The sequence below is a fragment of the Phytophthora sojae genome (genome assembly GCF_000149755.1).
Source record: "Phytophthora sojae unplaced genomic scaffold PHYSOscaffold_5, whole genome shotgun sequence".
Lineage (NCBI taxonomy): Eukaryota > Oomycota > Peronosporomycetes > Peronosporales > Peronosporaceae > Phytophthora > Phytophthora sojae.
In genome coordinates this window covers 255,487-277,052 of record NW_009258119.1, presented here as the reverse complement: position 1 = coordinate 277,052, position 21,566 = coordinate 255,487, and the positions used below count along the sequence as shown (strand labels likewise).

At 52.6% G+C, this 21,566-nt stretch overlaps 6 protein-coding genes across 6 annotated transcripts; 1 reads left to right on the top strand and 5 right to left on the bottom strand.

Annotated features, from left to right (window-relative positions):
- Positions 1–104: 104 nt before the first annotated feature.
- On the bottom strand, positions 105–527 carry Avh1b-23 (avirulence protein 1b; the record flags this gene model as incomplete). Its single annotated transcript, XM_009529910.1, has 1 exon — positions 105–527. The coding sequence occupies one exon, from the start codon at positions 525–527 to the stop codon at positions 105–107; it is 423 nt and encodes a 140-aa protein (XP_009528205.1).
- Positions 528–2,749: 2,222 nt separating this feature from the next.
- On the bottom strand, positions 2,750–3,596 carry PHYSODRAFT_252921 (hypothetical protein; the record flags this gene model as incomplete). The annotated part of the gene is made up of 3 exons (XM_009529909.1): positions 2,750–3,228; positions 3,265–3,269; positions 3,313–3,596. 3 exons carry the CDS (start codon positions 3,594–3,596, stop codon positions 2,750–2,752), a joined length of 768 nt encoding a protein of 255 aa, XP_009528204.1.
- A 796-nt stretch (positions 3,597–4,392) lies between these two features.
- On the bottom strand, positions 4,393–6,663 carry PHYSODRAFT_286161 (hypothetical protein). The gene is made up of 2 exons (XM_009529908.1): positions 5,438–6,663; positions 4,393–5,357 (listed from the first exon to the last, which is right to left on the bottom strand). Exons 1-2 carry the CDS (start codon positions 5,953–5,955, stop codon positions 4,913–4,915), a joined length of 963 nt encoding a protein of 320 aa, XP_009528203.1. The 5' UTR covers positions 5,956–6,663; the 3' UTR covers positions 4,393–4,912.
- A 1,961-nt stretch (positions 6,664–8,624) lies between these two features.
- Positions 8,625–9,809, top strand: PHYSODRAFT_509643 (hypothetical protein; the record flags this gene model as incomplete). The annotated part of the gene is made up of 1 exon (XM_009529907.1): positions 8,625–9,809. One exon carries the CDS (start codon positions 8,625–8,627, stop codon positions 9,807–9,809), a length of 1,185 nt encoding a protein of 394 aa, XP_009528202.1.
- Positions 9,810–12,294: 2,485 nt separating this feature from the next.
- PHYSODRAFT_459122 (hypothetical protein) lies at positions 12,295–14,454 on the bottom strand (the record flags this gene model as incomplete). The annotated part of the gene is made up of 2 exons (XM_009529906.1): positions 12,295–12,340; positions 14,330–14,454. Coding segments are annotated over 2 exons (171 nt in total), but the record flags the coding sequence as incomplete, so codon positions are not given.
- Positions 14,455–17,687: 3,233 nt separating this feature from the next.
- Positions 17,688–18,389, bottom strand: PHYSODRAFT_508073 (hypothetical protein; the record flags this gene model as incomplete). Its single annotated transcript, XM_009529905.1, has 2 exons — positions 17,688–18,097; positions 18,128–18,389. 2 exons carry the CDS (start codon positions 18,387–18,389, stop codon positions 17,688–17,690), a joined length of 672 nt encoding a protein of 223 aa, XP_009528200.1.
- Between the last annotated feature and the right edge of the window lie 3,177 nt (positions 18,390–21,566).

Genomic DNA, 21,566 nt, shown 5'->3' with positions numbered 1-21,566 from the left:
TGTCCGCTGGTGATAAAGTGAAATATCTGGTCGATCGTGTATTACTCTCAGTAACCCATGTGTGTTCATGCGACTAAAATACGCAGCTCTCTAGCGCATTTTGATCATGCATTGTCGGAAAGTTTGAAGTGGTTCTGGCGCTGGATAGCCCTTTTGACGAAGGCGTTCTGGCGCTGGAAAGCGCCCTGGTCCCTATTGACGAAGGCGTTCTGGCGCTGGAAAGCGCCCTGGGCCCTATTGACGATCGCGTTCTGGCGCGAGAATAACTTTTTGACGAACGCGGTCTGGCGCTCCAGAATAGCTCCTGGTCCTCGTTCTTCATGGTCTTTCTTGGACACCGTGTCCTCCTTCACCTTGCGCAGCATTCGACCGCCGATCTCTGCGGTGGTATCGAGAGAGTGAACGTTATCAGCTGATGCCACGTTAACGATTGCAGCGTGGTTGGGGGCCTCGGCGGTGGCGAGCGCGGTGCCACCGGCATGGAGAGTGGCGACAACGATGACGGTGAGGAAGTAGGTGAGGCGCATTCTTGTTGGTCGGTGTCCGGGGAGAGGTTGGGGTCGTCTTAGCGAATTGCGGAATGAGTTCGATAAGTTTCTTCTTGCTGCGCTGGGGACTGGGAAGTTGACGTAGACCTGCTATATTTGCCTGATTAATAGCCAGTAGGTGCACCGCTAGAGCGGTCGAAGGAGTTCGAAGCACGATTTGACAGTAGCTCCACGTTAGTAATGCTAAAAATTTAATCGTTACGATTGGGTATCGCAATTCAATCGGATTTGCACGATCTCAAGTCGACACGCTCCTCAAATCGATCGAATCGTCTGAATCCGACTCGATCCAATACAAATCGAACAGGCTTAAGACCTGCGAGATTTAGTTTTTTATACATTGGCATTAAACTAGTTATAACAGGTAAATCATTAAAACGCGAGTCGATAATAAATGGGGTAACTTTTGACTCTCATCTCCTATTTCTGTAAACACCTATAGAATTCCAAGAGTAATAACTGTCTAGAGGCTGCAGCCAGTGAGCTGGTTGGCAGCCATACAGCATCAGTGTCGAACCGCCGCCAGCAGAAGCACAACCGCCGCTGCCAGCATCTCGGCCGCCGCTGCTGTATATGCAGGGCTGGCTGTGGTGCTAACCAACGATTTTGTGTGGATCTACCCGGCTATTTTGATACCAGGGCCGAATCTGTTTCAGTAGGGAAAAAGTTACCATGGTTACCCCAGCTGCCCCGAGCTGGGGCAGAAAATGCTGATCCGAGAAAGTTACCCCATTTAACGTACCCTCGGATGAAACATCCCCATACGGTGCATGCAATGTGCCAACCAAGCACGCGAAACTATTAATAGGCACGGTTTGTCCGGCTATATGTCTGCAATCTTTCAGCTGGAGGGAGGGAACCAGCTGGGATTGACTGTACTTGTACGATGTAGGAACGAGAAACTTGCTACTACCGGTACTGTACCAAGGTACCGTAATTTAGATCTCATACTACATATAGCTGATTATTGAAGTTGTTGTGTTGCAAAGTGGACACGAGATGTACATGTACCGACGATTTTATGTTCGTATTCTGAAGTGCATCATGCAAAGTGGTAATTACCGGTACCCTTAAACACTGCTGTCTAGATCTATCTCCTCCACGGCAGCTAGCGTCACGCTGAGCTTGTGTTGAAAGGAGACAGCAACACGCTTAAACTGCTTCGGCAGCTTTCCTGTTCCTGTTGTGCGTGTCCGCCCTCCCTGCTGACCTGGAGAGCTTTCCGCGGACTTGGCGTGCGCTCCATGGTTGTTCTCTTGCAATGACTGGCCCTCTTTTGCTGCATTTGCTCTATTTATACCCTACGTATTGTGAGAACTCAACTGATGAGCTGGGTAAATGGCGCGATATCATTGCCTAATATCATTGCCTAATGCCTAGTATGAAGTAAGAGATCTGTCTGTAGTATGAGATCTAAATTTCGGTATCCTTCAAGGATTCCTTGGTACAGTACCGGTAGTAGCAAGTTTCTCGTTCCAACATCGGAAATGTACAGCCCATGTTTTCGGATTGGAGGGGGTGAAATGGCCCGCAAATCTATCGTGATGCAGAGACCAAATCGGCATCAGTGGCGTTTGAGAAGCATGAACAACCCGCAAACGTAGCCCCGAAGCAAGGCTTAGGTCTACAGTTCCCTGCCTAGCGCTGGGCCGGCCTTCTAAAGGTTTTAAGGACAGGAAGAACCACATTTAGCAGCTCGATTACCCAGTTCCCAGGGATTTGCAGTAGATTTGGGTGCTTGGCATAACAGCCTGATGTTCCACCCTCCTTCTGTGCCCGCTGCGACAACGTCCGGATCGGTTGGCGACACGTGCGGCTTCGCATTATCTTGTTGCACGAAGATGAACTGGCGACGGTCCTTCCTTGGCCACTTCGACTTGATAGCTGGGATCACCTTGGTGATCAGATAGTCCTTGTAGACATTTCGATCGACGGTATCAAGATTGCGTGTGCAAATTTCCCCCTTGGCTCTATTCTTGCTCTTACGCTGTGCCTTATACTTCTCCGTGAAAGACCAGAGCCCCACCTTGCCATCCCCTTCAAACCGTGGTAGTGCACTGTTCTTTAAATGAAAAGTACTTCGAAGTAGATACCTTTCTCCTTCTTTGAACTCAAAGTACACTTTATAAATTAGTTTTTGTCGTGTATAAGATTCGGCCGTCACAGAAAAACTGCCGACCTATCATAATGACTTCCGGTGATCATTTCCAACCGGAGGAAGTAGTACACTTCTCCCCACGCTGTTGATGCTGAAGCTGGAACGCCGAGTGCCGGTGCTGCAGCATCCACGATAACTTCTTCATCTGTCCACAATGCACGTAATTCGTAGCGGATAACAGGGCCTCCGCAGCCACTTGGATGGATAAAAAGCGCGCGATCTTGCCTCCAGGCACTACAGTACCACTCGCGTAGAGATCGATGGCGTTGTGCTCGAGCTGTCGGAAAAACCCAAAGACGGATAAATTTCCTCGGATCATATTGGACAGCGGCTTGGTCTGGGGGAAGTCGATCGAGTGCAACAGGTGGTAGCCCACGCGATCACCGTTGGCGAAGTGGACGATGCCCGTGGCCTCAATGTACACGAAATCTCGGCTCTTGACCAGACTCGTGGACTGCAGCGGCACGTCGATGGTCATCCACTTGATAATGAGCGAGCGGAAGGGCTCCTCCGCGCTGGGTTCTACCACGGGACACAGTGTCGAGGTCGTGGACGTACGAGGCCTTCACGCGCATGACGTCCAGCATGGGATTCACGACTCCGAACGTGACGTCGTCGACGTCCCCCACCAAAGTGCCGACGCTCAACACGACTGGGATGTCATCCTTGCTCTTGGACCTCTCAGCGTACACGTGTTGGTTGTCTTTGGACCTCACGAGCTTCCAGCGCTGGTCGTCCACCTGGTGCTTGTCCACGACCACGAAGTCCTCGTACTTCTGGAAATGGTCCGCCACGAAGCCATTGACAAGCTCGATCAGCTGCAGACACTCCTCGTCGGACACTTTGAGCTCCGGGTACGGATTCGCATTGACGAACCGGTCCTTGGCCATTGAGGGGGTTGGAGGGGCGCTGACGTACGTACGCAGCAAATCGACGACTGAGTCCCGGCCAGAGTACGAACTGTGAACTGTGGGAAAGCTTACCACGCTTTGGCTTGCGGGCGCCACGGTCCCCATCACTTGATCAAAGAGTTGCGGCCGTGCGTGCCTTCAGGTAGGACAGATAGGATGTTGACAACGCGTCAGGCCATTTCGACAGATGGGGACTTCGCTGGTCGCCGTAAACTTCCCATGCCTGCGAGATTGCGAGATGCCTGGAGATTGTGACGCTCGAGGCGCCGACAACGCTTAATTCTTCTTCTTCTTTTTCTTACTCCAATGCACCGCAACTCGTATTACTGTATACAGTAGAAGCTTACAGACACCGCAACTTCCCGTGATGTTTCATTTGTCTTTCGTTCTTTCAGTGCGGTCGTTCCCTCCGTATTAGCAAAATTACACTAAGCTTATCATTGTCATCGTGAGCATACTTGTCTGCCTAGAACCTTCCACGGGAATTCTTACGTACACAGTTTCCTTCTCAATCACCTGTGTAACGACATAGGGGCAAATCTTCGGCTCTATTAGGCCCTTGTTCAAGTGAAGCGTTTGGCGGGACCCCTGGGTCGCCAGCTGTCATAAGCAACCGGTATATTCGGTAAATTTAAGTGCTGCATGTATGTATCTATGCTATGTATCTCTTGTAGTATCGACTCTCGAGTTGCACAGAGCTGCAGAGTTCGCAACTTTGCGTGCTCGACGCCGCTGCTGCTGTAGTAGGCGCTAGCTTCTAGCAGTCAGCTTGAATCTGCTTGGTCGTATCTTCACCAGGGCCTCCGAATATGGCATTTTTATTTAGTAGGTTGGTCGTTGCAGAATAAATTATCCCCTGACGCTCCTACCAATACAACAGTACATTATGGCATTGCCCCCAACGTACCACAATAAATAATGCCACTATGAAAAGCATGAAGTCTATTAACAAGACACCAGTTAGCTTATCATCTAGCTCAAATTGTCCACAGTCGTAGCATCCCAGTACGACCGATTCTGGCGGAGAAACAAAATCGTCTCAAGCGTGCGTGGCAGCAGGCCGTGTCGTTGATGACCAAACGTCACCCGAGCAATGCTGAAGAAGCGTTCCACCACGTTCGACGTGGGTGGGATGCTCTTCAGCTGCTCATACTTGACACGGTCCTGTGCAAGCCGCCGGCGCTTCCGAAGACGCTCCACGAACGACGCGGCTGGATCCTCCTCCACTTCACTCGCGGCCGCGTCGTCCGGTCTGGCAGCTTCGAAGGGCTGCAAAGCGGCCTTTTCAGCACGCGTCAGCCGCTGCGCCTTCCCGCGGAGAACGCGTACACACCCAGCCTCAAAATCTGGGCGGTGCACAATGTTGGCCCGAGGCCCTGCAAAATAAAAACCATTATACAATTGTTAGTGAAAATATTAAACACAAATTCAACAGTTATAAACTTACCAATGTAGCGCCCATATTGTGGCTTGACAGCAATCAGCTCGTCGAACCACTCGCGAACGTCCAGCAGGTCGACGTCGTGGCCTTGAAGGGCCTTCGAGACCGACTCGATGTCGCACAGCTCCTGGTACAATGCCCGCAGTCGCTTGTTCATCGCCGGCGGCGGCAGCAGGTCCATGAGGTCGTCGCCTTCGGCGTCAAGAAACTCGAGGAGCTGGAGGTAGCGCTGTACCATCTCGAACGTAGAGCTCCAGCCCGTGTCCTGGCGAATGACAGGCCGAAGTGGCGTTTTCAACCTATGTTGTAAAAAATTACAAAAGTATACAAAATGTGTTAGAGACATATTGACACACCACACATACACATTGGCGCTTACCGTAGTTTGGCAGATTGGGTGAGAGTACGCAATTTTACCATGAGCGCCTGCACAGCAGCCAGGTCCTCCTCATGCGACGCCATGTCCGCCTGAACAGCAAGGTTCAGGCGGTGGCTTGCGCAACCAACAAGCGACACACTCATAAGAGTTGCCAGCCGCCGGTTTACGGCGCAGTTGTCAGCTACGAGGAAGCGACACTGCGCCAGCTGTACGCCGTAATCGCGCTGCAGCATGGTCGCTAGAAACTCGAGATGGCCCTGCGCGGAGAGATCGTCGTCCAGCGCGTCCAGCAGCGGGGCCATGCTGAGTAGCGTTGTCTTGGGACAGCCGTTCACCTCATAGCACGCGAACACGGCGATGTAGTGCTCCGATGCGTGTGTCCAGCCGTCGAGCATGATGCCGAAGCGTGCTGGGAGCTCCGACGCAATCGAACGCTCGACGGCGACGACGACCCCGTCCATGCCAGCCCGCAGCGTTTCCTCCGAGATGGGGTCCAGGCTGGAGTAGCTGAATAACATCCATAAAGTAAAGTTGTTAGTTTCCGTAGTAATGTAAACACAATGACATTATGCATACACGTACCGCCGAGCTTCTCGGCTCTCACAAAAAGAGAGTGGCAGGTTGCACATGACAATCCAAACCATCCAGCCGTTGAGGTTGAGCGCCGAGTGGCGGACGAAGTTCACGAGGGAGCCTGTCTCCGCCGTCGTAGCGTCGAGCATGACGGTCTCGTAGTCAGGGTGCTCCCGCCTGATATGTTGCATCAGGTTGGAGTACCCGTTCCTATGGGTTTGCTTCCGAACCGTGCCGCAACGGCAACGGAAATACTCGAGAATCACCTCGTCGTTCTCGTCGCGACACGGGCGGAAGTAAAACCCCGAGACTTGGGAGTTCGTGTAGGTAGGGCGAGGGGGGCGGATAGCGCGAACCATGCTGGATGAGGTCTTGGAGGCTTGAGAAGTGAAAATTGAAGAGTGAGCGCTGCCAAATGAGCTGCAACTAGCAACGCAGACAACCAGTGATTCCAGTTCTTCTGAACGACTGGAAGCGAGAAGATGGCTGGTAAAACGCTAACATTATTATATAAAGGTAACTGTCATAAATTATGTAATATCACAAAGCACATCAATAAATTATCACGGTAGATGGCTGAACCCGCCGAAATGCGTAATTTATTGTTATTTTCTGAAATAATGTTATTGACAATGCTATTTTCGGAGGCCCTGATCTTCACCAAGACGATTAACAGAACGAACGAATGCAGCAGCTTTGTGGTCACGACGATTTCAATACTTAAGTATCACGTTTGCGCCGAGGAACCTCTGCACCTCCAGTTCGCCTAGACTTCATACTGGATGCTAGATGCTTGAAGGTGAAATGAGCTCTAGCTAAAGTCGAAAAAGTTTCACAAAATTGTCACAACCTATATATATTATCACTGCCCCGTCGATAAAATTAAATAATTCCGGCCGCCATCAGTACATGATGCGGGACCCCGGGGTCCGGCCAATAGCTTCAAGTGGAGAACGTGTTCTGGGCTGAAATTTTCTAGCGATATGATTGGATAAAACTTTGGCGTGAATCGTACAGTTTTTGCTCGTTCGTGTTCTAGGAGCTCCCCCCCCCCCGATTCCAGAACACCTACACGAGGTGTTCCCTGGGGAGCACATTTGTGCCAGGAATCACGGGCAAGGACAAGGCAGGTTTGTCTCCTCCTACGCCAATCAGAGTCCGAGTCAGGAAGCCCGTAGGGAGCCCGACAAAGTGCTCGACAACCATGCTTTCTGTGCGTTCGATGACAACGTCGAAATGCTTTATATGTGCATCCAGTGGCTACTCTACGAGGTGTTGTTGCATGCCCAAGTGTCCTCACGCTAGGGCCTGCCGTATAATTACAGCTAGCTCACGCACTAGCGAGAGGACTCGGTACATGTGCTTGGTGGCGATTCAAAAATGACGGGAGGTCAGCAGATAAAGTCCTCCGGAATTTACTTGGAGAAGCCCAGCACAAGTTTTGAAAATCACAAGCACAAATCGTGCCTTAGCCAAAAGCCCTTGCCCGCACTGTAGCACAGAACACATTCCCCACCTGACCAAGGGCCTTAGTGATGGCCGTGAGCCGGCTGCAGCTTCGTCCGAGTTGGACGTTGGCTGAGTCTTAATCTACTGCTAGTATGTATTATTAGGTGGGTGGTCCTTTGGCTTGCTTGGCGTGAGGCGAGATGCCGAATGAGCTCTGCAGAATGCCGTCGAGCTGCAGCTCTTCCTACAATCCGCGTCTTCTTGGCCTGTGCGGGGGTTTCATAACTGCTGCACAGGTTACCTAAAGGAAACAGCTAATCTTGTCTCCGCCACGATCTCATCTTTCCTTCTCAATCACCTGTGTAACGACACAGGGGGAAATCTTCGGCTCTATTAGTGATGACCGTGAGCCGGCTGCAGCTTCGTCCGAGTTGGACGTTAGCTGAGCCCCCATGTGGCGGTGAGGGGCCACCACTGCAGAGTTGTTGAAGATTTCACACCGCTGACCATCCTTGCCGCGATTGCGGTGACCGATTCCGATTGAAGGCGGAAAAGAGACGGAAAGTCGTGCCGACGATGCAATGGTACACCGAGAAAATCGCATTGAAGTGGATGGACGCTGCTACCAGCAGCTGAATGCTGCAATCCCATTTGGTGCTGGCTTAGCTGAATGTGCAGCTGATTTCAATTACTATACTGTAGATACTGACAAACGCCATAGCATTCAGCACCAACCAAACCTGTGTACACTTTGCAGTACATGTAGTCAACAGTGCGGTGGTGCTTCAGCTGACCCCTTTGGATGTTTACGCTTTTGCAGATGAATTCAAATCCGACAGGCGATTCCAGCAGGCGATTCCAGAGCATCGGAATATGGCAACTTTATATTGCACAAACCTATTGTGTAGTCGAATCGAATGTGCAAGCGCAAGGTCGGCGATGCAGTACATAATACATGCACTTCCACGCAGCACATGTACTGTAATGCACACGTGCGAACGTCGGCCTTTACCACATGCGTATGTGGACGCTCGAAGGTAGGACGTCAATGCCGCTGATCATGGCCTGGAGCAGCAGATCCCAAAAAAAACTCCAAACGCGGCTCACGTTCACGTTCAGAACCGATTTCCATCCGTTGGGGCACAAGACACACACGTCGGTGATAATGGGGAAGGACCGGTTCGCTGAGAACCCGTACCCGGACCTGGAGATCTCGGAGGAAGAGAAGCACCAGCTCATCGACCTCGTGAACCAGTTCGTGGAGGGCCATTTCCAGGAGTACGAGGACTACGTCGTGGTAGACAACCGGCGGGTGAATGAGCGTCGCTGGAACCACTTCAAGTCGAAAGCCGACCTCCATGTGTACGAAGACCGCAGCAGCCAGAAGAGCAGGAAGACTATGGAGTCGTGGGACCCAGCGGCCGCCCAGGACAATGCAGCGTCCGTCACGAAGGACATGCCGGTGATGTTGCGCGTTGGGACGGTGGTGGGCCACCTGGACGACCTCATGTTCGGCGTGGTGAACCCGACGCTGGACGTCATGCGCGTGAAAGCCTCGTACGTCCACGACCTCGACGGTGGAGCCATTCTGTGTCCGGTAGTGGAGCCTACCGAGGAGGAGCCGTTCCGTTCGCTTATCATCAAGTGGATGACGATCGATGCTCCGCTTCAGTCGACGAGTCTGGTCAAGGTTCGGGACTTCGTGTACATCGAGGCCACTGGCATTCTACACTTCACAAACGGGGATCGTGTCGGCTACCAGTTGCTTCACTCCATCGAGTTCCCGCAGACACAGCCACGGCCTAACGTCATCCGCGCGAATCTCTCCTACTTCAGCTTCTACCGGCAGATTGAGGAGAACGTAGTGGACGTGTTTGGAACGAGTACAGTGGCGCCAGGAGGCGACGTCGTGCGCTTCATATCGGTCCGAGTGGCTACAGAGGCTCTGCTCTCAGCGACCGACCTCGTGTTCTGCGGCCAGATGAAGAAGATGTCGTGGATGATGCAGCACCAACACTCGATGGATCGACAGACCCAGCACAATGAGAACTGTGTCATGTGCAACAAGAGCACAACGTCGGGGATCAAGGGCAGACTCGGCAAGAGCACGTGCAAGTTGTGCTACGGCTGCGTGTGCTACCTCTGCAAGATCCGAAGACGCATTACGTTTATCGCTATCGACGGCAAGTTAATCCAACGGAAAGTCACATTCTGCTCCAAGTGTATCAGCACAGCTACGCTCTGTGACGCCAAGACGGCGGCGATAGACCAAGCCACGGGCTACAGAGCTTACAAAGCCTTTTCGACGTCCTCCCATTCGGATACAACAGAAATGTCTGGGTTCGATTGATCAAAATTGTTTAGCCATAGTTTTCGGAGATTTTTGGATGCATTTCATGTTTGAAAATGAACTCTACGACATCTTCTTGTTGAGGCGATTGATTTCCGTATCCTTGCCGATCCCGGACACCCCAGTCCTGACGCCGTATTGTCAAAGTGCGTATCGCTTCTCTTGAAGAGAAGCAAGCTACATAGACCAAGACTAACGAAACACGGGAAATGATTTTTTTTTTGAAAATATTTATTTTCATGGACATAAATAAATAATAGCAGACGCACACGATGCGAAAAAGCACTCTGTACGAACTAACCAGCCCATCAAAAGAACCCAACCCGTGAAGTCGCGAGCCGGCGGGACAGTCTGGATACAGTACTGTACGCGACTTGCGAGCGGTTCGTTACACACCTATCCTTCTTTCAACTAGGGCTCCGCGAAGGCTTTGGTATGAACCCCTTTTTATTTTTTATTATTTTAATAATAGAAAAGTAATTATTTAAAAATAATTACTTTTCTTACTAGCTACGGTCATCTCCGCAGCATCTGTTCGGAGTTTTTTCTTAAACTGTAGATGCAAAATATCAACCGACAATGTCTAGATCTGTTTTGCTGCTTATAGAATATGCAAATGCTTACCTCTAGTGCTATTGTAGCGTTCTCTTTACTTCACTTCGTCCATCGTACCCTGCTCAATATATGCACTGATTCATACCAGTGTCGTCGGTAGCGCGCCGGTTCGATCTGCACACGCTTATAAACCTTTTGGAGCCAGTGAGGCACTGGCGTCATACCAGTGTGGTGAGTATCCTACCGGTTCATTTTGCCCACGCATATAAACGAGGGCCCAGTGCGGCACCAGAATCGTACCGGATTCAAGAAAATGTACCAGTTAGATGTCAAGAGGAGTCATCGTTTGACTTGATGTACCACGGATACTAGGGCTCCGCGAAGGCTGCGATAGCAGCACTAACGTTGCTTCCTATCCCAGTATAATTTGTCTGTATTGTACACTATCGGAACACTCAGGCTAAAATCAATCGAATTAGAATGCTTTGACGCTTCCTACAAGTAAACTTCACTTTCAAATTTTCAATGTCCGGTTGTGTCCGAAGTTTGACTAGTCAACTTCAAATGCGATTATCTCGAAAACTCCAAATGGTGTCTGGGATTTTGATCTGTCATTCAATCTATTAGAGAGATTTCGCAAATGTCCGAATCCGATTCCTAATCCAGTTTTCCTGGTGGGATTTGTTTCGGATTCGGATTTTAGGCCTCGTTCGTTTCGCAACTCGAGTCCCAATCAGAATATGCAATGCACATTTCTGGGTAGCGTATGGATGGTGTGGACCACCGACTGCTTGCAGTTGCAGTTGTCCCCCGCAACACAACCAACAACGCTCAAACAACCTGAAAATGCAATGCCCGCACATACATCGGTCCGTTTGGGCGGGGAATATCAAACGGTAGGCTATATTGACTCTATCCGCGGTCAAGCTTAATATTAAGATCGTTTTGACCAGAAACTACACAGTTAAGGCGGTGTATGTCATATACTTTTGCTCCTTAAACCCTCCCAAAAGCGTAATTTATAGGCTCTGTAAATTTGCCGTGCCTTTCTAAACTGTTACTGCTTATGTGCTGTACACTGTTTCCATGTGGTGCACATCGTTCCGTTTCGGATTCAGATTCCGGAATGGGGGCTCCAAACCCGGACGTCTGGACCCGAAATCCCAATCCAATTTCCAGAAACGAGCCACCTGACCGATTTTTGTATCCGTAACCGAACTGGAATCGGATTCGGACACTTGCGAAATCTCTCTAATCTCTCTAATTTGGGTTGGTGTCCGGATACTTGTTTGCGCCCCAACAGCCTGTTGCTAAGAAGAACCGCATACTTTGTAATGCAGTACGGACGTTAAGAATCTCAACTGTACTTGTACGATGTTGGAAGGCTGGCCGTACAGCCCATGTTTCGGAATAGGGTTAGGCACAAATGCATACTAAAACCAAGTATGATCTCCAAACATGTAAAACATGATGAAATCATGGACATCCATGTTGTGGTTTTCAGGACGGCCGAGCTCAATCGCCTTGACTTGGGAGTTTTTGCTTCAATGCAGAGCATTCAACACCGTCTACCAAGGAAGGGCATCGATGCGCTTATAGCGTCGGTTGAGGACGCATTTCGGGAGCTCAAACCCGACACTGTGGACAACATCTTTCTTACGCTACAGGCGTGCATGCGGGCAATCCGGCAATCTCTACAAGCTTCCACACTTGGGGAAGGCCAAACTCCGACGTGCGAATGAGCTACCGGTAAGTCTATCGTGTAGTAGAGAGCTGTATGACGCCGCACTTGCGTTACTCCAATCTTCTCTGCTTACGGTGTAGATCGTACCTACACAGAAATTTCATACACAGTGTCAAAGGTTATCCACAGTATAAAATTATAAAAATATAGAGACTTACCGAGGGTGTGCGAGTGCTGCCAGGAACATGGTCTTGGGTATGAAGCGCTTGCTCTTCCAGGCTCGTGGAGGCATCTCTTCACCGTCAAATACAAGGTAGGAACGTCTGTTGCGGTCTGCGTAGAACCACTTCTCATCGACGTGAACCACGTTGTGCATCGACTCGAAGCGTAACGTCTTGTCGTCGATGGACGCCAGCGCATGTTCGACACGGTCCATTTTGTTCTCGGGGGTCAGCGCCGGCTTGATGAACGTCGTTGCCTTCTTTCACAGCTTGTCGTACTAGGTGCCGGGAGAGCCCTGAAGCAGCCGCAACGCGCCTCTCAACTGCCCTATCCTCCACAGGAACACTCGCCAGCTTCGTCCGCACTTCATCTCGATTCTTACGCTTCCTGCTGCTGTTCTGCTTGATCCGGCTAGTCCACTCGCCACCAGGAACACCAGCCGCCACCGCAGCCGTGTTGCGCTTCCAAATAGCGCTCACGGTGGTCGGGTCACGCTTCACATGGGCCCCGACGCGGGCGAAGGCTCCGCGGGGTAGAACTCCATTGTCACTTAGCTTGAGGAGCTCGTCGATGATGCCTCTGCGCTCCATGTCCACCAGGTTGGCCTTCGACATGTTTTCGGGACTCTAAACGAAGTACGGCAGTTGTGGCGGGTGCCCTCTTGATATCGGCTTGCTACTTGGAGCGGTAAAATAAAAATGACGTGGGCTACAGGAACCCGTTTGAGATGAAATTGGTAGCTATGGAAAGCGGAGATCCCGAGCTTTCTTTTTGTCCAATCCGCAGCTTTATACAGCACGTAGTGGTGAAGTTATTGGTTAAAATGTCTGTTTCCGGTGATCATTTCCAACCAGAGGAAGTATGTGCGATAGGAAGGTCACAACAGGGGTCAGAGGATTTATTGGCTCGAGTACCTGCAAGCTCTGCTATGGCTGCGTGTACTACGCGTGCAAGATCCGCAAGCGAATTAGTTTATTGCGCTGGACGACCAGTTGATTCAGCGGAAGGTCTCCTTTTGTGCGAAATGCGTGAATGATGCGACCAAGTGGGAACGAAGGAGGCTGCGAGGGATCAAGCAGCAGGTTATCGGGCATACAAGGCCTTCTCGACGTCTTCACAGTCCGATACTAGGAGCACATCGGAAATGTCCATGTTCGACTAGTGACAGGTTTTAGTTGCTCTGACCAAGCAATTGAATTATAAATACTTGTGCAGTTTTCTGTGATGTACAGTAGAGGAGCTTCGGATTGTATCAAAATTAAGTTTAATACCTAGAGAAGTCTTCTCAACTCGCATCGAATCTAAGAGAAGTACGCCGGACTATGTGGCAATGCTTCTCTGGTGCATGAAAGTTTGATTCCTTGAAGAAGAAATAGAAAACATATCTTCAATTTTCAGTACCTCTCGTTCAATTGATGCGTATTCTAGCTCTGCGAGAACACCAATTCGCACAGGCGCGTGTAGATTGTGAACGTGTCCGACGCCCACCGACCATGAAATTGAATGGTCAACGCGTCGACGCCCGACCGGTACATGTTTGTTGCGCCCCCGGACCGGAGGGAGTGTGTGCTGGAGGCCTTAGGATCGCCTCCCCAGAGTATCCTTGCTTCTTGGATTTTGTTGGCCACGCGACGGGCTGATACGGAATCGATCGCCCCGTTCTCCGATCTATAGGTTGCCGCCGGCAAGTCCATCGGGAGATTCTGCCGTGCCCGGAGCAGTAGGATAGCTCCCAGAACAGGACACAGGAACCGATGACCGGAACGACGGAGCATGCGGGCGGTCGTGAGGCCGCTCTGGTTTGGCTTGGATCCTCTTAGGCGGATGTGCACGGAGGTTGCCGCTGCAGCATCCATGGTTGCTCGCCCATTTTGGTCCAGGGTTACCACATCCGTGGCTCTCAAGGCAAACCAGCCAAACTTGCCATCAGAGGCTGCTGCGATCACGGAGCGCCTGAGGAGGAAGAAGTAGGATAGGCACAGTACCCCCTTAGAGCGCTTGGTCCGAGGGGGAGTGCATGTTGAGTGAAGCGAAGTAGGCTTCGAGGAGACGAATCGACACGGGGGCCTTGCGACCTGGGGGCCCGTCGAGGCGGCTGATACCCTTGAGGAACATGCGGATCTGTGGATGGTCCGATGGAAAGGAACGACCGGATGCTAGGAAGAAGTGCCGGATGCCTATCAGAGTGTTCAGGATCGACGAGCTCCGAATAGGCCTTCCGGATCCATATCCGTGTTGGAAGCCGAGTAGAATGAAGTCAGATAGGTGTTGGAGCTGGGTAGCGAGTGGCACCCCGTCCAACCAGACGTTCACCCCTTTTCTGGTGAGGAATGCTTGCCACGCGTGGAGTGCGTGTTCGTACTTGGAGTATGATGAGTTTGCCACTGAGTGTTCGCGCAGATAGCGTGCCAGATTTGTTCCAGACGATTGGTGTCCAGTTGGGGTCGCACCTGTGACCAAGAACCGGCTAGGTTAGTAAACGTTTTGAAAGGCGAGAACCGGCATCCGCGATGACATTATCCACGCCGGCAATATGCGAAGCAGAGAATCTCCCAGTAGCCTATCAGTCTGATGATGGTTTGTGCTCGAGTATTCTTCGAAGCCATTTTGGTTTACCAAGCCACGGCAGATGTGTTGTCTATCCGAAAGTGCACGTGAATTGGGGTGTTGTTAGGGCAGGACCCGACCATGTGGAGGCCCACGTGTGGACAGCAAAGGCACACGAGAGCAGTTCCCGGTAATTTATGTCGAATTCGTTCCGGTGCTCGGAGTTGAAGCTAGCGATGAGAGACTGCTCACGCTCCGAAAATTCGTAGATAAGAAAGCGTTGGTTGTTTCGATCTAGTGGGCACAACCCGGTGCCCGATACATCCATCTCGATTGTGATGTCTGCCGCAGGTTGGGAGCGGAAATACTCCAGCGGTACACCGTTGAGAAGAGGTGAAGTCAGGACGTGCCGCCACCAAATGAGGTCCTGATGCATTTCATCGATCACCATAACGGACGACCACCTGTGGAGCGATGTTTCGGCTCGTCGGAGCCGTTGGATAAAGGGTCGGCCTGGCCTGACGCATGTGGCAACATGCCGGAGGCTCCCTAAGATAGAACGGTACTGTGTTCTACTCAGTTTAGTCGCGTGATACGCTTTGTAACCAGAGCTAACGCTTTGAGTATTTTGGAGGGCGGCATAGCCACGGTCAAGCTGACGGTATCAAAGATTAGGCCCAGCACCTTTTGGCGCGTATCCCAGGTGGTGAATTTGTCATCGTTGACTGCGCTGGGCCTAGTATCGTTGTCATAGCTGAGCGCAAGGACTGTTCGACATCTGTACAGCTGGTTCCTATGTCGACCGATATGCAAACATGGTCATCCACCCAGTGGTAGTTGAAAAAAACATGAGGATAGATGGCGTTGGTGGTTCGACCGTGAATAAAGGCGATCGCATCACCCGTTACTCCGTAGAAGTCTGGAGACCCGATCCAGCCGAAGCAAGCGGACAAATTGATAATGAGGGCGTTGTCTTCTGGTATTGTACCTGCGAACATGTGGGCAGATGCGCTGTGAATGCCGAGGTTTCTGAAGGCATTTCGTGTCCTGGAAATCGGGCTGATCGCGCCAGTATCTCGCGAGGAACGGCATCACAATGTTCATATTCTGCGGCTGGTACTGAGTCGCGGCCCGTATGATCGTTTACCGACGCCTGTTCGGGGAAAGATAGGTCATGTATGACGCGGCCGGAGGTAGTAGGGCCTTCCTCGCCTTTGTCAACGACTCCGAACGGCCTGAGGAAGAGCTCCGGCCAGTACTGGGCAACGTCGAGGTCGACCACGATGCATCTTCTTGTTTTTTTGGATATTTTTTGCGCAGGACATTAAGCCGATTGCGACCCGAGGGGTGGTTAGGAGGGGGAGAGGTTTGAGTTGGAAGTGGCTTCGTCAGAGAGACGCGGATTCCTTCGTTTGCAATAGACAGAAGGGCGGGTAGTTTGGAGTAACCCTTGCACGCGCTTTGAATTTGGCGTGGGAGGATCTGCTTATTAGGGCGGTAATCCGCGGTGGACTGGCCCCGATGGAGATCGATGAGGGATCTCAATGGAACGTGTGTTCTGCGCACGTACTCGGACATGGCGGACTGGAGATGCTTGTTTAGAGTGTATTATGGTTGATGTGGGGGGCCGAAATGGGTCGGAAAGTCTCGGTTAGGAGGTGATAGACCGACGGTCGCGAGTGCTGCCGCTAAGCCTTCGCGCCGGATGGAATCCCAGAGGTGCGCCCGTTGCCGATCTAGTGCTGGCCCTAGCCCTCTGCTGCCGCGGACGATGGCGGTCGGCCCCGGAGGGGTGTGGATGAGGGCAGACCTGCCACCCTGGGGTTGATGCGGGTGGTTGCTGGCGAGGTGTCTGTTGGAGATGCGCTCGCTGTAGTAGAGCTGGGGTGTACCACGCTCTCGGTGGGGCTCGAAGATTCCCCAGTAGCAGAGCATGCAGGGCGAGATGGATGCGTGGATGGGCGAGGTGGAATCTGGGGTCGCAACCCGGGCTGTGCGGGTATGTGTGTCTGTTCGAGACGGAACATGAATATCGTCTGACACAGAGGCCCGTGATGAGGTCGGAAGAAGAACCGCCTCGGTGGATGGAGTGGAGGGACAAGCGACGGGGGCCAGCCCCGCCATGACGGTTTGTTTAGAAGGGAGTACCCTCTACACCGTAGATCTAACAAAAACACCAAAACTGTGCTCTCAGCACAGTTATTCCTCGGATTTGCACCACGGAACAACTATCCATACGGATTTGAAGAAGGCCATGTGGGTTTCGATGCAACAAAAGCCTTGGTTTAGTGACAGTGACCAGCCCCGCTTCGCTTGGCTGGGCGCCCCTTCGGCGCCCCCGCGGTTCGCTTCGCTCGCGATGTATAGATTGTATGTTCTACCCAGAGCAGTGCTCGGCTTGCTGGAATGCTCGTCGCTGGGCCCGCCTCCGCAAATACCGCGCGGCCCTGCTTCGCGGGCACCCCGCGCGAGTTTGCTGCGGCTACCTCCGTTGATCGACCACTGACTGACTCAGCCCCGTCTCTCGAAACGGTGTTTTTGCTGGTTTTGCAGTGCTGCACGCGAAAACGGACGGTGTTTTTGATATTTACTCTTTGTTTAGTGGAACGCGCTGTGGTCTCCTCGTATTGGAGCCGCACAGGCGGAAACAAGGGCTCTGTGGATTTGGTAGAGATTAACGCAACGGTGGTATTGTGTGCATTATTCTGGGTGAGTGCCTGGGTCCGAAGCGCTGGTGAGCCAGCCGCGTCGCGGCCTCTTCAGCTGCGGCGAGGCCCGTTGTGGCCACGGCGGCTTGAGCCGTACTGTCGGTTAATGTAGGATTGTAGGTCCCGGTGCAGCGGGGCATCCCACTGGTGGGTTCGGTGCGACTATGCGCATCGCTCACACGAATCCCCGAAGCACATGCCTCCACCGAAGAAACGGAGGCATGGTTCGGTTCCGTCTGCGCGCCGAGGTACCAGCTGGCGGATGTGCTCGGGCATCCCAGTGGTCCGGGCTGATCGGCGGCGGTTTGGTCCGGCCGCCGCTGAGAGATGTGCTGGCGGGCGTTCGTTGCAGGGCGATGGGAGGTTTTGCCGGGCAAGCAACCATTCGAAGGACCGGTATTCGATCGCTTCGATAGCGGCGCAGAAGTCACGCCACCACGATGGGGAATCGTCCGGCAGGTGGCTTACCGCTCGGCTCATGTACATGATAGCGTACTGCAACGTGCGAGTTACGCGCAGCGGATTGTTGCTAGGATCGGCGAATTGGGTTATCAGACACGAACCGCCGGATTCTGCCCACCAGCCGGATCATGTGCGGGTACCAGAAAATGTTGGCGAAAGTGCCAGGAAGATGTCGTCGTAGCTCGCGCACGTGGCCGGGGCCTGCAGAGGTTGCGCGGTTGAGCTGAAGTCAGTTGAGAAGTTCGCGTTGTTCGAACTGCGTGTCAAACGTTCATCATCAGAGAGGGGTCGAAAGCTGGAGAGAGACAGGCCTTGGGATCCAAGTCGAACGCTGTATAGTCCATGCGCGGTCGGGATCGTCATGTCGAACGGGATATCGAATGCTACGCGAAAGCTAATCATCGTGTCGGTTGGTAGAGTGAACATACCATCTGATCTGCTAAGGCTTGCGATACTGCGGTAGGCGGCAAGAATGTGAGTCGGCTGGGGCGCGTAGTCGCCTCTGTTCCGGTGCATCGTCAACGGAAAACTCGATGTTCGAAGCCCCGCAAGTGAGCGGGGGACAGGGGGTAGCTGCCGTCGGCCGCAAGTGTCCACGACGCCGGTGTCGTGGCGGCAGCAATGAGAGGTTGAGTTACAGGGCGCACCGGCTGGGCCAGTGTTGGCAAAAAAGATATTTAAATATTTTTATCGCGGATAAAAATCTAAACAAAATATTTTTATGATTTTTATTGTTGTAGCCATGTCGCACTTGACTTGATGTTTCTATTGAGTCCTGAATAACAAGCAAGTCACGGTCGCATCAAATCGGTTTAAACAGGTAAATGGTCGTGTTTTGTACAGAGGTCCAAAATAAAAATCGGTTCGATAGTTTTTTGCCAACACTGGCTGGACTACCAATGTTGATGCTGGAGCCGTTGCCGCCGCCAGCTGGCTCCGCAAATCCATGACCATAGCGCTCAGGGAGCCGACCTGGGCCGCGAGGTCGGCTACCATACCATGACGGTGCCGACAGCGGTCGACAGTGGCCGACAGCGGTCGACAGTGGCCGACAGCGTCGTGATTGGTAGAAATAAGCATCTAGTTGAGCGGTTAATCTATTGGTCAAATCATTTGACTCAAATGTCAATTCTAAGATGCAGGCAAGGACGGCAGGTGGGAGGAGCGGGGATGGAGGAGCGCGGCGTCATCAAGGAGGGCGGGGAGCCGAAGGACGCCGGCGAAAAGGGGGGGGGGGCTGCATAGTTCCGCCTGCCAAGATGTGGGTGGTGTCTGGGAGGACGGCGGTAGGCTGCACGACGGCGGGCGAGTGGTCCGCGGTGGAGGCTAGGAAGATGGCGCGCACCACGACGATGACGGTTACCTGAAGCAGGGCGGTGGGCATCAGGATGGCGGCGCAGGACAAGACGGCCGCGCCGTGGGAAGGAGGAGGAGGAGAACCGGAGCGAACGGCAAGAGGCGGCGGACCGGAGGTGGGGCAATGGGGAGGGTAGCCGCCAAGGCGAGGGCGGTATGGGCATCGAGCGGAGGGAAACGTGTGCAAGGGCGCGGCGACCTGCTGGGAGTCGACGAGCATAGGGAAGCGTGCAGCAGGAGGAGGGCGTGGCTGCTGTGGCTTGCTGCGGCTTGCGTGCTGGTGTTGGCACCAACAACACGACGCTGGTGGGGTGCTGCTGCTGCTGTGTGGACTGGCACTGTTGGTGGGGTATCGCTGCAGGTGGAATGCTCCGCAGTCACACCCCACCACTAGCGTCTAGTACTCTTGAGTAGGAATAAGTTATTGATATTAAATGGAATAAATTAATGGTTTTCTTGTATATTCTGCAGTGATTCCTAGCGCTTCGCTCGTGCGGTATGCAGCAAGCTCCGCCTGAGCGACACTTCTGAATGAGCAGCTCTCACTGAGTGCTGCTTGTTCATGTTATGGGTAGGTCGATAGGCGTGCCCAGGAAACTCGATTGAGCTCGTGGCAATGGTTGAAACGCTATTGCAAACGGCTCAAATCAGCTCGTCAAAGGCAATACAAAAGCTAAGTAACTTATCGGCAGCAGAACAGATATGTATATTATATCCTTATTACTTAGATTTCCTGGATGAATACATATTTTGGCCGCGTTGCCGACATTATACGTCGGCATAGTGTCGGCAGCAAATATACCTACCCCTAACCATATTGATTGGCCTTAATAGGGATCTACCGGATGCTTATTCGCTGAAAAAATGTAATGGACATCTGATTGGGCCATGACCGCCATATAGTGGCCAAGTCAAGTTCTTGTATGTCGGCACCGTCACGATATTCATCCGTATCGCCAGTCGCAGGTGAGGCTTGCGGGCGGCATGCCTCAGGAAGCAATGGTGCCCGCTTGTGTTGCCTGCGGTGAGCGTCGAGTTCGTCCCGAGAAAGGATGCTAGGTCGAAGGTATCATCAGTGTAGTGGTCGGATTGTTGAAGCAGTTGACTGCCCGGTGACATCGGCTGGGATGGGTTGCGCGTAGCAGGGGTAGTATGCGGAGGGCTATCCAAGTAGATAATCGAGTGTCGAGGTGGCGCCACTGCGGTGCCTTCGATGCGACGGCGGGCGCTGCCGGAAGAACAGGTGGTGCCGCGAGAAGGGTCTCTAGGCTAAATGCCGAGGCCGAGGGACGGGGGAGTTTCTTTATTGCGTTCCGCCGATCGCTCTTCAACGTCGGCCTTGCGTTTCTGGGTGCGTCGACTACTGCGTGGGGTTGCACCTCCCGAGGCAGGGGGCCGAGAGGCTGAGCTGACAGCCGGTGCCGCTACTGCAGTCTCCAAATGAATTGGAGCTTGTATTGGACGACAAGGGGGGGATGACTTGGATACGGCGCGGCTGTACCCGTGTGACATGGATGGTGACTGTGGGAAAGAAGTGATTTGTCGGGATGAATCCAGCGCCTGACCGCAGATGGGCCCAACTGGCTGGACGTGTGAATCCTGGGTGTGCACGCCCAGGATTTCAGAGAACACTCAGTCCAGCCGCGTACTTTCCCTTACGATGAGTGCCTAAAGTCTGGCGGAAAGTGTCCCTGGCGAATGTATCCCAGAGTACACCTCATCTTGCTGTGGCTCAGAGTGCCCCAGAGGATCAAATTACCCTGAGAATCCACCCACTACCACCATGGTCATGCGCACGAGGCCGCTAAATCCGCTAAAAGTGTGGCTTTGTGGAGATACACGAGAGCCTGCAATGCAGCAGCCTTGTTACCCAGAGTGCCGCACGGAAAACCAGAGTGCCGCACGATGACCCAGAGTTCACCTCCCTGAGTGCAGGCCAGAGTTCCAAAGATGATTCTCTGGGTTTGGACCATAAATCCAGACTCTCTATACTGAACTTAAGAGCTTCCCGAGCCAACACCCAAGAATCCCTACACTTCCCCAAGATTCCTCAGAATTCCCAGGATTTCAGAAGATGTCACCTGATTCTCAGGGATTCGAGTCAGTTCGAAGTCAGTCTGCAATCAAAGTGATGCGTGACCTTGAAGAACCGTTGTGGATGCGCAGACTGGATACTTTTGAGGAGTCGGGAGGGAGTCCTGCACCATACTAAACCAAGTCTAA

Coding starts and splice junctions, on each gene's coding strand:
- PHYSODRAFT_286161 (XM_009529908.1), bottom strand. CDS start 5,955: ATGTTATTCAGCTACTCCAGCCTGGACCCCATCTCGGAGGAAACGCTG. Junction 5,358..5,437: donor ACCCAATCTGCCAAACTACG/GTAAGCGCCAAT, acceptor TTTACAACATAG/GTTGAAAACGCCACTTCGGC.